Source organism: Penicillium arizonense (assembly GCF_001773325.1).
Source record: "Penicillium arizonense strain CBS 141311 chromosome Unknown PENARI_contig002, whole genome shotgun sequence".
NCBI lineage: Eukaryota > Fungi > Ascomycota > Eurotiomycetes > Eurotiales > Aspergillaceae > Penicillium > Penicillium arizonense.
The window spans coordinates 1,409,985-1,422,140 of NW_019173279.1; the positions used below are offsets into that span (position 1 = coordinate 1,409,985).

At 50.2% G+C, this 12,156-nt stretch overlaps 6 protein-coding genes across 6 annotated transcripts; 1 reads left to right on the top strand and 5 right to left on the bottom strand.

Moving 5' to 3' along the window:
* Window positions 1-1,302: 1,302 nt before the first annotated feature.
* On the bottom strand, window positions 1,303-3,205 carry PENARI_c002G10979 (ATP-binding cassette family ATPase ARB1; the record flags this gene model as incomplete). Its single annotated transcript, XM_022627890.1, has 2 exons — window positions 1,303-2,571; window positions 2,639-3,205. 2 exons carry the CDS (start codon window positions 3,203-3,205, stop codon window positions 1,303-1,305), a joined length of 1,836 nt encoding a protein of 611 aa, XP_022492535.1.
* A 465-nt stretch (window positions 3,206-3,670) lies between these two features.
* On the bottom strand, window positions 3,671-4,610 carry PENARI_c002G04020 (HPP family protein; the record flags this gene model as incomplete). Its single annotated transcript, XM_022627416.1, has 2 exons — window positions 3,671-4,249; window positions 4,320-4,610. The coding sequence occupies 2 exons, from the start codon at window positions 4,608-4,610 to the stop codon at window positions 3,671-3,673; spliced, it is 870 nt and encodes a 289-aa protein (XP_022492335.1).
* A 535-nt stretch (window positions 4,611-5,145) lies between these two features.
* Window positions 5,146-7,246, bottom strand: PENARI_c002G08680 (uncharacterized protein; the record flags this gene model as incomplete). The annotated part of the gene is made up of 4 exons (XM_022627739.1): window positions 5,146-6,204; window positions 6,261-6,480; window positions 6,661-6,753; window positions 6,804-7,246. The coding sequence occupies 4 exons, from the start codon at window positions 7,244-7,246 to the stop codon at window positions 5,146-5,148; spliced, it is 1,815 nt and encodes a 604-aa protein (XP_022492171.1).
* Window positions 7,247-7,895: 649 nt separating this feature from the next.
* PENARI_c002G05552 (uncharacterized protein) lies at window positions 7,896-9,036 on the top strand (the record flags this gene model as incomplete). The annotated part of the gene is made up of 2 exons (XM_022627525.1): window positions 7,896-8,655; window positions 9,032-9,036. 2 exons carry the CDS (start codon window positions 7,896-7,898, stop codon window positions 9,034-9,036), a joined length of 765 nt encoding a protein of 254 aa, XP_022492518.1.
* A 119-nt stretch (window positions 9,037-9,155) lies between these two features.
* Window positions 9,156-10,412, bottom strand: PENARI_c002G01717 (putative NAD binding Rossmann fold oxidoreductase; the record flags this gene model as incomplete). The annotated part of the gene is made up of 4 exons (XM_022627252.1): window positions 9,156-9,455; window positions 9,508-9,911; window positions 9,977-10,072; window positions 10,130-10,412. 4 exons carry the CDS (start codon window positions 10,410-10,412, stop codon window positions 9,156-9,158), a joined length of 1,083 nt encoding a protein of 360 aa, XP_022492315.1.
* Window positions 10,413-10,733: 321 nt separating this feature from the next.
* PENARI_c002G07337 (O-methyltransferase) lies at window positions 10,734-11,665 on the bottom strand (the record flags this gene model as incomplete). The annotated part of the gene is made up of 3 exons (XM_022627632.1): window positions 10,734-10,775; window positions 10,824-11,573; window positions 11,621-11,665. 3 exons carry the CDS (start codon window positions 11,663-11,665, stop codon window positions 10,734-10,736), a joined length of 837 nt encoding a protein of 278 aa, XP_022492318.1.
* Between the last annotated feature and the right edge of the window lie 491 nt (window positions 11,666-12,156).

Consider the following 12,156-nt stretch of genomic DNA (forward strand, 5'->3'; position numbering starts at 1 on the left):
ATCGCCTAACCTATTTAGATAAACATCCTTCTGTTTGAAGATAGCTTAGAAGTACTAGTATCGAACTAGTTCTGATGAATACCTCTATGTTCGAGCCTTACTTAAAGACACTTTTACTTAAGTTACCGCGATAAACATCTCTGGATGCGAGGGTGCCAGTTCTAGCTTGGAGGGAGGCATGGGCCATTTTCACAAATGCCTACATGAACATTTTACTTGGTTAAATACACTACGCAGAGGTATTTTGAGCTCGAACGGAGGTGTAATTGGCCCGATTGATAACCAATTCTGATCAAGACGAAGACGTATTGAACATGAGAGAAGCCTTGTTAGACAGCGTAGCTTAACATTTTGTAGGATATACAGTTCTAAATTTGACTTAGAAGGAGGCCTATTGCACTTTTGTATGTGCCTACACTAACGATTTGTCTGATAAGAGCATAGAGGAGTGTTAATTTATGTAGATTAACATCTCGGAGGCTATATAGTTCTTATTTTGACGTGGAGATGTCTATATTTCGCTTGTATAGATTTGTACATTAACATTTTGGAGCATATACAGTTCTTGTATTAGCTCGGAGTCAGGCTATTTTACTTTTTTTAGAGGCATGGACAAACAATTTGTCTGTTAGAGATGTTTCATTCTAGCCTAGAAGGACATATTTCACTATGGGAGGTGAAACCTCTACGTTCAAGGGATACCCTCTCGTCATCACTTTCTAAGCTATTCGGATTAACGTCGCTACGTTCGGCGGTGGCTTGTCAACCTAGCTTTAGAGATCTGGAAGTATTTATGATAGGAACTGCTCACTTTCGTAGCTGAAATCAACTTTTCCAAGCTAACTACGCTGTCTATTTCATCCGTATCTTGAAAAAGTGCTAATGTGCACATACTATTGGCATCACTTATATTCACCTCGGAAGAGAGGACTAGATACTCTATCAAGGATGCAAGATAAGACAGGGGAAAACTCGGACAGACGGATCACGCCTGTCCCAATCGAGGGAGGGGTAATTCGAGCATGACAACCAACGCACAAGTCCCAAGCGACCAAAAGCACCTCATCTAGCGCATGGAAGCAAGGACAAACGATCTAACAAACAAAAGGAAAATAAAATGAAACCCATCCCAAAACCAAGGAACTTTTTGTGTTGGAACGTCCCCCAGTGGGAGCCAAACTTTTAGCGCCGCAAATGGGGCATTGTATTCCTTCAGTTCTCGTCTAGCATTTCGTCGTCATCAATGAAAAAGGAAAACATGAAAATAAAGGAGCAAGGAGAAGCGAAAACAAGAGAAGCGCTCTAGACAGCACCGGCCGACAACATCTTGTTACGGAGGTGGTTCTTGTACTCTCCAATGGAGCCGTCCCAGCGGCGGACGGTCTTATGCTCGCAGACCATAATGTCCTTGGCGATCTTGTCGAGGAGACGGAAATCGTGGGACACGACGACGACACCACCGCTGTAGGCATTGATAGCATCGGCGAGAGAGTCGATGGTGGGGATGTCGAGACCGTTGGTAGGCTCGTCCAGCAGGATCATGTTGGGGGACTCAATGGCGAGCAAGGCGAAGACGATACGAGATTTCTGTCCCTCGGAGAGGGTACCCATGAGGGCAGTCTGGCCCTCACCGCTCAGACCGTAGCGGCCGAGCTGCTGGCGCCAGTACTGGTAGTCCTGGGACTTCTCGGGGAACTTGTCACGGACGAACTCCAGAGAGGACTTAGTGAGGTCAAGCTGCTCGGCGGAGTGCTGGGAGTACATGCCGAGCTTCAAGTGGGTGTGACGGCTGACACGGCCACCGATGGGGCTGAGCTTGCCGGTCATCAGACGGAGCAGGGTGGACTTGCCGACACCGTTGGGGCCGACGAGGGCGGTACGGGAATCCATGTCCACACCGAAGTCGAGGTGCTCGTAGAGGGTGTCCTCCCAGTTACCGGAGTAAGAGAAGCTGACATCGTCGAAGGACAGAACTGGGGGAGGGAGCTTGTCGACATCGGCGAAGCGGAAGGTGAAGACACGGTCGGCAAGGACGGGCTGGATGAAACCATCGGCCTCCATCTTGTCGAGAATCTTCTGGCGGGACTTGGCCTGACGCACCAAGTTGGCATAGGTACCAGCGGAAGCAATGAACTTCTTGATGTGCTGGATTTCTTCCTGCTGCTTGGCGTAGGCCTTCATCTGGTTGGTCTCCTGCTCACTACGGGTCTTGTGGTAAGAGTCGTAGTTACCACCGTAGTAGAGGAGCTTCTGACCACGCATGTCCAGCATGTTGGTGCAGACACCGTTGAGGAAATCCATGGAGTGGGAAACAAGGATCAGGGTACGGTCCCACTTCTTGAGGTACTCCTCAAGCCACACACAGGCCTCCAAGTCCAAATGGGCAGTGGGGTCATCGAGCAAGAGCAAAGAGGGCTTGACGAACAGGGCCTTGGCAAGGGCCACACGCATACGCCAACCACCGGACATATCCTTGGTCTTCTTGTGGATGGTGTGCTTGTTGAAACCGAGACCAGTCAGAATGAGGGAGGCACGGACGTGGAAAGTGGAAGGATCCATCTTGTCAATGTTCTATAGCAATGGGTCAGCCTGAATTCAGTCAAAAAGAAAAAGTAAAAAAAAGACGGTGAGAACTTACGTCATAGAGGTCCTCGAGGATGGGGCTGTCAGGACCCTCGGCCTCGAGAACATCTTCGGCCTTCTTCTCCATGGCCTCGAGTTGACGCTCAGCCTCACGGACAACCCACTCAAGGGCACCGAGGTCACTGGGAGGAGCACCCTCGTTCAGAAGGTAGATATCGATGTGCTCAGGGACGGGGAACTCGCGAGCAGCGATGGACTTGAGCATGGTGGACTTTCCACAACCGTTCTCACCTAGGAGACCGTAACGACGACCGTAGGTGAGTTCGAGGGTGGAGTCGGTGACGAGGACCTTTCCGTGGAACACAAGGGAGGTGGAGGTAATCTTGACATCGCGAGAGGCGGGCAGAGACGACAGCACACCGGTGGTGACCCGATCAGACAGACCGTGCTTGTCCATCTGGGCTGTGAGCTTGTCGACGGCCTTCTGGTCGGTGGTGGCAGGAGCGTCAGAGACAATGGGCTTGCCGTTGGCATCGAGCTGAGGCTCGTCCTTGCCGCCCTTCTTGGGCTTCTTCTCATCGGCACGCTTGGCCATACGGGCAGCCTTCGAGGCGGAAACCATGTTGGCGGTGTGACGAGGGTATAAGGTGGAAAAAGGAAAGGGAAGGGAAAGACGGGTGGGAGGAAGGAGAAAGGATGACACCAGTGAAAAGAGATTGAAGAGAAATGCAAAAAGGCTGAGTGGATCGCCTGGCGGGGCGGAGACAAATGGAGGGGCGCAAAGCAGTGGAGTGCCTGGTTTGCCCTTATCGATATAATTCTGCGCCGACGTCAATGGAAGAAATTCAGCACAGCAGGGGTAGTCCTCACGTCAGGATATGTGAATGCGTTGAAGAAACTCAGTCCTGTCAGTCGAAGAGTTGAGAAATAAAAATTCCTCAGTGGGCCGAGTACATAAGTCGACGCTGATTGGGAGAGACGTCACCGCAGTATGGCCTGAGGTGTCAATTTGCCACTTTCCCGATAACATCTACGGAGGACTCTGTTGCGCACTATTTTTATATGTAGATAGTGATATATTCTTGGCTTAAAGTCTCTCACTGATCTTCTCCAACACTTCTGTCTCTTCAGCAGAAAGCGTCACTCCATCTGGCACCGAAATATCCCCCCGCTCTACCACCAGCCTTCGAGGAACATCCGTCAGACTATCCTCGTAGTTACGTAGGAAACTCGGTGATTTCTCATGTCGAATCTCCTCCAGGTCCTGTCGAGGCACAGCCAATGGATGGGAAGTCCACCAGTAAAGCGGATACCGACGCTGCACATTGTTGATCACCACAGCCGCGGCCACCATGAGCGTGATGCCCAACAGCATCACCGGGATCAAAAACCAGCCCAACCCAACCGTCTGAGGATTTGTTACTGCCAAAAGGGCTGTCGCACCCGCCGGCGGGTGTACAGTATTGGTGAGGACCATGACCGCTGTGGTAATCCCACATGCAAGCGCACCCCCTAGTTCGGTATACGCCCCGGCATGGGGATTCAAGGCGAACAACTTCGAGATCCCGACACCAATAATACATGCAAGAATCTGACTTACGATCGCGTTGCGGGGCTGCGCGAAGGGCGAGTCGATGGCGCAGAATTCAAGGACTGCAGCGGCACCCTATTCAAAGATTGATAGTCAGCCCAGGTGTCATCCATCTCGATCCGGATCCAGTCCATCCATCACTTACAAAACTGCCAATAATGGCCGGTGCACCACGGGCCTCAAACGAGGGCACTCGTTTCGAAACTGATGCCACCAACGCAACACCGCAAAATGCGCCGACCAGCGACCAGAAGGCGATCAGAATATTACCCACAAGCCTGGGAGATTCTTCCCGATGACCCAGCATACGAGCCACAGGCTTTGGGACAAGATGCCATCGCGGCGCTGGCACGAACGGGTTGATATACCGATCGATATCAAACTGCCAGGTCGACGGGTGAGACAAGGTCACTGATCCATGCGGGGAGGGCGTCATGGTAGGTATCCCAGCAGGCCTCAGAGCTCTCTAATGTCCTTTGTTCCTTTCGTAGCTTTTGCCGGTGCGAATCTTAGGATATCATCCGGAGGCATCAGCCCTAGGGGGATATTTGGAGGATAGACACCCCATCTGTGATCGATACCCCATGTGTGCCGCTTAACACGCAATATCAGAGCTTCTCCGCGGACTCGGGGATTATTCCCTTGACACTTCTGAGTGTTTTGCCGTCTTCCACTCATCGTTTTGCGTGTGGTAACAGAAATCCCTTTCAGGACTAGTGGCTTGGCATGACGAGTGGTCCTGCTCAGTACTGCGTCACTGCACGCAGTATGCAAGCCCTAATGTCATGTTCTTCGATATATCCATGCTATGAGTTGTTTACTGATAGTCGTGGTATTCTATACCAGATTCAACATGCCAAATCTGACTGAAATGATTTATAGAGTACGTCCTTTCGCGTCCACCTTATATATAAGGTATGGCTAAGTTAGATTGTAGTTTCATTCAATAACCAAAATGTTGCTGGGAATATTCATTCGCTGGGCCATTCACCGGCCATCGTCTCTATAGGTCGCTCTATCAGGCTCCAGAAATCTCTTATGAAGTTATCCCATGGGGATAGCCACACAGACCAGTCATTAACACATGAGCCATAAGAGAATCCTATCAGTCGATGGCAACCATTTTCGTCATCTCCAAGGCCAAAGTTTCTTTGGCTAAGTTCCGCTTTCCAGATGCTGTGCTCAATTTCCCCGAACTTTTGTAAATCAATGCCAGCAGATTTTAGATCTGTTAACCATTTTCGAAGTGCTTCAGTTGGAGACGAGACCTGACATTTAGACACATCAAGCCAGTCGAGATATCCCTCTAAAAATGCAAGCAACAGAGTCTGTTGGTCAACAACGTGGTTCAAAACCACACCAGCTTGAAGAAACTCCATAAAGAGTTTATTCCACGATTTGTAAAGATAGTAATAGCCTTCCCTCATGTTGATGCCAAGAGATTGTCCGGAGGTCTGGCTTTGATGGCGAACTCGTCTTTTCCATGGATGAGACCCTTGCAGAGCAGCCTGACTTGCTCCAATCTTTCTCACGACACAATGTACAAGTGTCGCGTTCTTTGAATCGAAACGCCAGGGTCCTTCGAATTGGAGATCTTCGGCTGTCAAAGGATTTGGCCCAAGCATCGTTTGGATCAATTCAGGCATATGATAGGCATCCCACACACCATATGCGGCCGTGGCAGCCACTGCAATTCTTGTCTCTTGGGGCATTTCGTAATATGAGGGACAGCAATGTTGTTGTAAAAACTTGAACTCCTCGCTTGAACCACGAAATCGGGATAAGACTCCCCTAATCGTTTCTTCTGGCGTGTCATCATAGGATGTCTCTTTCGTGTAGCGAAGTAGAAGACGTAAACATGGAAACAATGGTTGACCCTTGCCGAGTCCTAGGGCCCCACAGAATACCAACATATCGAGAGGCGTTTCAAGATTGGGATGGTTGCCTGCGATAGAGGAGTCAACCCCCTGATCGAGGAGAAACTTCAACATCTGCTCCTTCCTAGGCCCGAGCATGGCGTACTTGAAAATCTATTTAGCAACTCTTGGCTATCATCGGTAGATGTAGACTGTGGACTTCAACATACGTGTAGGAGTGTGTATCCGAAGCGATCGGTTCGGTCGAACGGAGAGGCCTGTTTCATGGCAAATAGGTTTTGCAAATCTTCAATTTTGCCAGCTATCGTCAATGAGACTACCTTTGATGTTGATGGGATCACATTGTACGTCCGAAAAACCCATTGCCAGCCGTGATGAAGTCGCTCGCTGTATACTTCTAGGGCCTTTGAACTCAGCCAGGACGGTAAACTGAGACGCCACAAATACTTAGATGTGTGAGTGTGGTGTGACATCCCGCCCTGTGACACCCTTTCTGTCGGGTCATTCAGTAATTCGGTTCGTTCATCCTTTAAATGGCCCTCTGTTGCTCGAAGCGTCAGCGAAGTCTGGTTAATCATGTTTACCCTGTACACCTAGGCAGGAACACACCGTGCTGGTAGGTTCGGCTTGAATGTTGCTGTGTTTTTCTTGTCTTGCACTAGTCTCTCGGCAATCAAATCAGGTTGGACCCGTAGAAGCGCTCTACTTGTATTATTAGGTAGGAGAATTGCAGTATATCAGATATTACAAACCTAGTATAGCACTGCTGAGACAGCGATAGCAACTGAATCGCGTTTCGCAGTCGGGCCATATGCCTTTCTAGTTTCCCTCTGTGCATCACCATTTTTGCGGCAACATAAGATTTTCGCAGGCGATGAGAGGAATTCATGTCACGCAAAAGCTCATTAGATAGCTCTTGCAAGTTCGTGGCGGCTTCTCTGCCAAATTCCAGACTTTGCACAGCGTGTCTATTGCCCTTTAGGGCGAATGCGAAAGCGTCTTGCGATAGATCTTCCTGGATTTCGGCTAGAATGAGTCCAAACAAATCAAGATCCCGCATGAGGTATTTGAGGTCAGTGGGTGCATCACGAAACTGGCACCAGCAATCTTTGATCGTGATTATAGACTCAGTGACTTGGGCGACAACAGTTGCGAACGTGATGGCGCCCGAAACCACACCAATAACTTCCGCCATCGCAATAACGAAGCGGATTGACTAGAATCAGAAATCTGCGTCTAGTAAATTCGGAAGCTGTTCGGAGTTTCGTGCCAAGGACGAATGTGTTGCTGAGTTCAACCCCTCCTTATGCAGGGCTAGCCCCACCCGCAGGAAGATGCCAATCAATCACTCTATATATCTCGAGCCGCTCATTCCAATACTGTAGGCGTATGGCAAACTCCAATTTCTAAGGATATTAACAGCTCTGGAGTCTACCCGGGACGTGGATACTAGTACTAATAAATTCAAAGCCTAATAATACTAGCGTAATATCCGCATAACTTTTTTATGTCCGCATATTCATTCATATATACATACACATTGTTGATCCTTGTGGTAACTTAAGCTTCTAAGTTTGCTCCAATCGCCCGGAAAAAGAAAGATCTCCAATGTCTCCAAGACCTCCAAGTTGCTGCCTAAGTCTACCTAATCGCCCTACAAGGCTACAGCCCCCAACTCTCAGAGGATAAGTTAAGTTGGAAAATATGCCCAGGTGTAGCTTGTTGTCTCGGGGTCACATGGTGCAAGCGGCCTGAGCATTTCCCTCCCCCAAGTTCGAATGAATTTTACATTGTGCCATGCCCCTGAAGAAAATCATTTACTTCGGATGACAAGCTATTCCACGATGGAGGTCGACGCATTACCGGACTTCCAAATGCTACCATACCCTGCCATCAACCCTCAAGACCAACTCAACAACCAAATCACCCTCAAAACAACATCCTCGTGGACCTACTGTGGACCCCTCCTATCTCTAGACGCACATACTCTCCCAGGCTCTTTCAATACCTGGGCTGAAGCAACAATCAACGGCTCAATCTTACCATCCTTCTTCTCATTCCTAACATACGTCCATGAATTCCTAACAAAAAACAACCAAACTCACTACTGGCTCACAATCCGAGCAAGTAAAGCAACGCACGAATTCGACGTTCCGCGCTGGCATACGGATGATCTATTCTTTGCTCCACCATCACCACTACCACCATCACCATCACCAACCACTACTACCACACCCTCAAAGCGAACACGCTTCTTCCAGCTGTCTAATATTTTCAAACCACAAATAAACCCCCAGAACCAAACTACAACATCAACATCAATACCAACACCCAAAGCAGCAATCGAAACCCCAGCTCCCCCAAACTGGAAACTAACAACAACCCTCCTAGGCCCAGGAACCCTCTTCATACCAATCGTCTCAACACCGCATGCCCGCACAGCCCAAAAATCAGCAAAACAAACCGCCCGTGCCAAAAACCCAAACCACATCTGCCTCTCAATCCGCTGTATCGGATGCGCCATGGCAGCGGAATCAGTACGAGCCACACTAGCAACCCAGCTGGCTCGTGATGGTGCGATTGTGCAAGCGGCGCGGGGGCAGTGTGTGTTTTTCCGGGTTGGGGAGGAAGAGGGCGCTGTCCATTCTGAGCCTATGTCTCATTCAGATCGGGTTTTTGTTAATGTTGTTCCTGGATCGGAACGAGATCTTGCGACGCTTATGGGGAAGTGGGGAATGGAGTTTCCTAGGGCTTGGTGTGTTGGGTTGTCTTTTGATGATTTGTATTTGAGGGAAGGGTGTTTGAGGGATGTTTGAGGGGATTTGGTTTGGTATTTTTTTAGCGGTGGCTGTATGTATTGGGGATTTTGCGTGGTTGTTCAGGTCGGGTTGCAAGTATATATTTTTGATACCTGGTGACCTTTATGGCCTGTGACTGTTGTGTATAGTCGGCCACATTGTCTGACATTTTAATTCCCTAGGCTAGGACTCATACATACTGACTAGGTGGGATCTCTCAATCACAAAACAGATAAATATCCAGAAAATCAATTTATTTACTCTTTATCAGATCATAATCGTCGTTGCATTTTACAAACCCGGAGCTTAAACATCGAGGGTACGGCCAGTACGGGAGCTCTCACGGGCCAACTCAATCAAGCGAATGACCTCGCGAGCCTCAGCACCACTAGCAGGCAGGGCACCATCACCACCAAGAGCACGAACAAGCTTGCGGTAGTACTCAGTGTAGGTAGGGGGCTCGACAGTGGGAACGACCTCCTTGACGGGCTTGCCACCCTGAATGGTGGTCAGAGTACCGTAGCGCTCGCTGGGCTCACGACCGTAGCCATTGTCGGCGGGCATGATGCCAGCCTTGAGCTGGTCTTCTTGGATATCAAGATGGAACTAAAGAGCCAGTTAATATATGAACAACTGATACGCAATTGGGTAGTCTTACCTTCTTGAAGCTGCCGTTGTCACCGCGCACCCAGAAGCGCAGCTGCTCGTCCTCCGGGCTGACGACAGTCGCCTTGGCGGTGACCATAGTGCCATTGGCGTAGTGTAGAAGGACAGTAAAGGCGTCCTCGAAGCCGGAGGAGTTGACCTCACGGGCGGAGCCAATGAAACCGGTCACCCGCTGGGGCAGACCGAATAGGTAGTAGGCCTGGTCTAGCAGGTGGGCGCCGAGGTCGTAGATGGCAGAGCCACCGGGGATAACCTTGTTCTTCCACTTGTGGCTATCGGCGGCGGGCTCCTGGGGACGGTGGCGGTCGAAGTGGGATTCGAACTCAGAGATGCGGCCGAGGGAACCGTTCTTGATCAGCTTGGAGAGGGTAACGAAGTCGGCATCGAAGCGGCGGTCTATTGGTTGTATTGTTAGTCTAGGCTTTCTAGCAATTGGTTCGGGTTGGGCTGGTAGGACGTACTCTGGAACACGGCGAGCTGCTTGTTGTTCTTCTTTGCGATGGCGATGAGCTCATCGGCTTCCTGGGTGGTGGGGGTGAAGGGCTTCTCGCAGACGACTATGACGCGCATTGGGTTAGCTGGGTATATTCTTTCTGGGACTTCTAGACACGTACCGTGCTTGCCAGCCTCTAGCGCCAGCTTGGAGAGAGCAAAGTGGGAGTCGGGGGCGGTGGTAATGATCACGATGTCAATCGCAGGGTCCTGGACCATCTCCTCCGTGGTGCGGAAGGACTTCACACCGGGGTGGTCCTTCTCGGCATCATCGTCCGCCTTCGGGGTGCGCTGGACGATGGCATAGAGCTTCAGCTCCGGGACCTCGGCAACGAAGGGAATGTGGAAGATCTTTGCACTGAAGCCGTAGCCGACAATGCCAACGTTATAAGTCTTGCTGGCCATGATGAATGTGTGATTTAATTGAGGAAAGAGGGCTGAAGAGGTGAACTTATATATCCCCGGAAATAAGTACGCGGGGAACGAGGGAAGGTCCTGGCGACGGCAACGTTTGGGTCTGGTGGGGTCAAAGGTCGACTCGGGTTGCCGCCACTTCATATTTCTACACTCGGAACACTCCTACTATATTCATCTCGGAGATCAAAACTCGGGCTACGGAGTACTGTGTCCCTGCTTGATAATCCATTGTATTCTCAAGGTGTGTCTTCTCATCTGGATATCCCACATCTCGGCCGCAACCTCCACTTGTGCGTCATCCCATTCTGGCTAATCCTCCACTCCCACACATCTCGTGACCTCAATGGCGTCCTATGAATAGTTAGCAACGGAAAAAGAAGAAGAAGATTTTTCACTCACTCCCAAACCCTCAGGCTGGCACAACTCGCTCTGGTACACCATGTTCGGGTTCCCGACAAAGTCGAAAGTGGGAACATCGTCTTTACCCACAAAAGACTGCACCGCGCTCTCGGCCATACCGGTGGTGTCATAACCCTTGGAAGGTCCAACCTTTGCCTTCTCTCGCTTTTGTTTCACTGTACTGCGGACGAATTCCAGATATGGCGGGTTCCCGGGGTAAATGACATTGTCTGCGGCGAGCACTGAGCCGGGCACGATTGCTCCTAACTGCTCGCACAGTTTGACGTCCGTAGTGTATGCGGGCTTGTAGTGGTCGATGAAAAGGAGCTCCACTTTCTTGACGTCGCCCGAGGTAATCAGTTTGTGGAGGGATACGTCGCTGCGGCCGACGATGATGCGCACAAAGTCGCGCAATCCTGCCAGCTCGATGAGCATGTTGGCGATGGCTGCGAATTCCGGGTTCAATTCTAGACTTAGGTAGCGTTCGCCGCCGTTGCGACGGACTGCGTCGCCGAATAGGATTGCTGAGTAGCCTACGTAGCAGCCGAGTTCGATCATGGTCTTGGGCTTGACTTCCTCTATGAGCTTTGTGACGATTTTGCCCTTCTCAGGGCCGACGTTTATCAAGCGGTATTCCTTTTCGAACTCGTGGATCAGATCGATCACCTTTTGCGGATGGCCGCGGATCTCGTCCAGGTTTGGCTGGCCATAGATGAAGTGCAGGAGCTTCAACTCTCTGCCTGGTTCACGCTGCTCTAGGGTTAGTTGAAATGACGATGAGAGGGCAGACAACCTACGGAGAGCTCCCCGGAGTTGGGATGCGGCTGTTGGTTAGTTGCCATTTTGAGAGACTCGAAATTCTTTATGGGTATGAAATGAGATCAACCAGATACGCAGCTGAAAACGCGGTGAATGGTGAACGGTGCACGGTGAGGTCATACTTCAAGCGCCGAAAACTTATAGTCCGGTAGCTCGGGAATAAATACCTCAGAGAGCAAGTCCGAGCACACTTATCGCAGGCAGTCGCATTAAATGCATCAAATGGCGTCGTTCATGATATCCATATATGTTCATACGAAGGCATGATACTCATCATTTAGGAAGTCTTGTCCGAGATTGATAAAGATCGGAAACTTGATCCCAGAATGACAGCTCGGGGATAACAGCATTAAGAGATCCGATCCCATAAGCCTAGACCTCTCCCCCACTCTTGACAGTCATCTCGATCCCTGAGTTCCGAGGGATTGAGGTTGTTTGCATAAGCGTCTTGTCATACCAAACTAGATCTGCACCTCAGCCAAGCGCCCCCCTCACCAGCCTCCCTCACATTTCC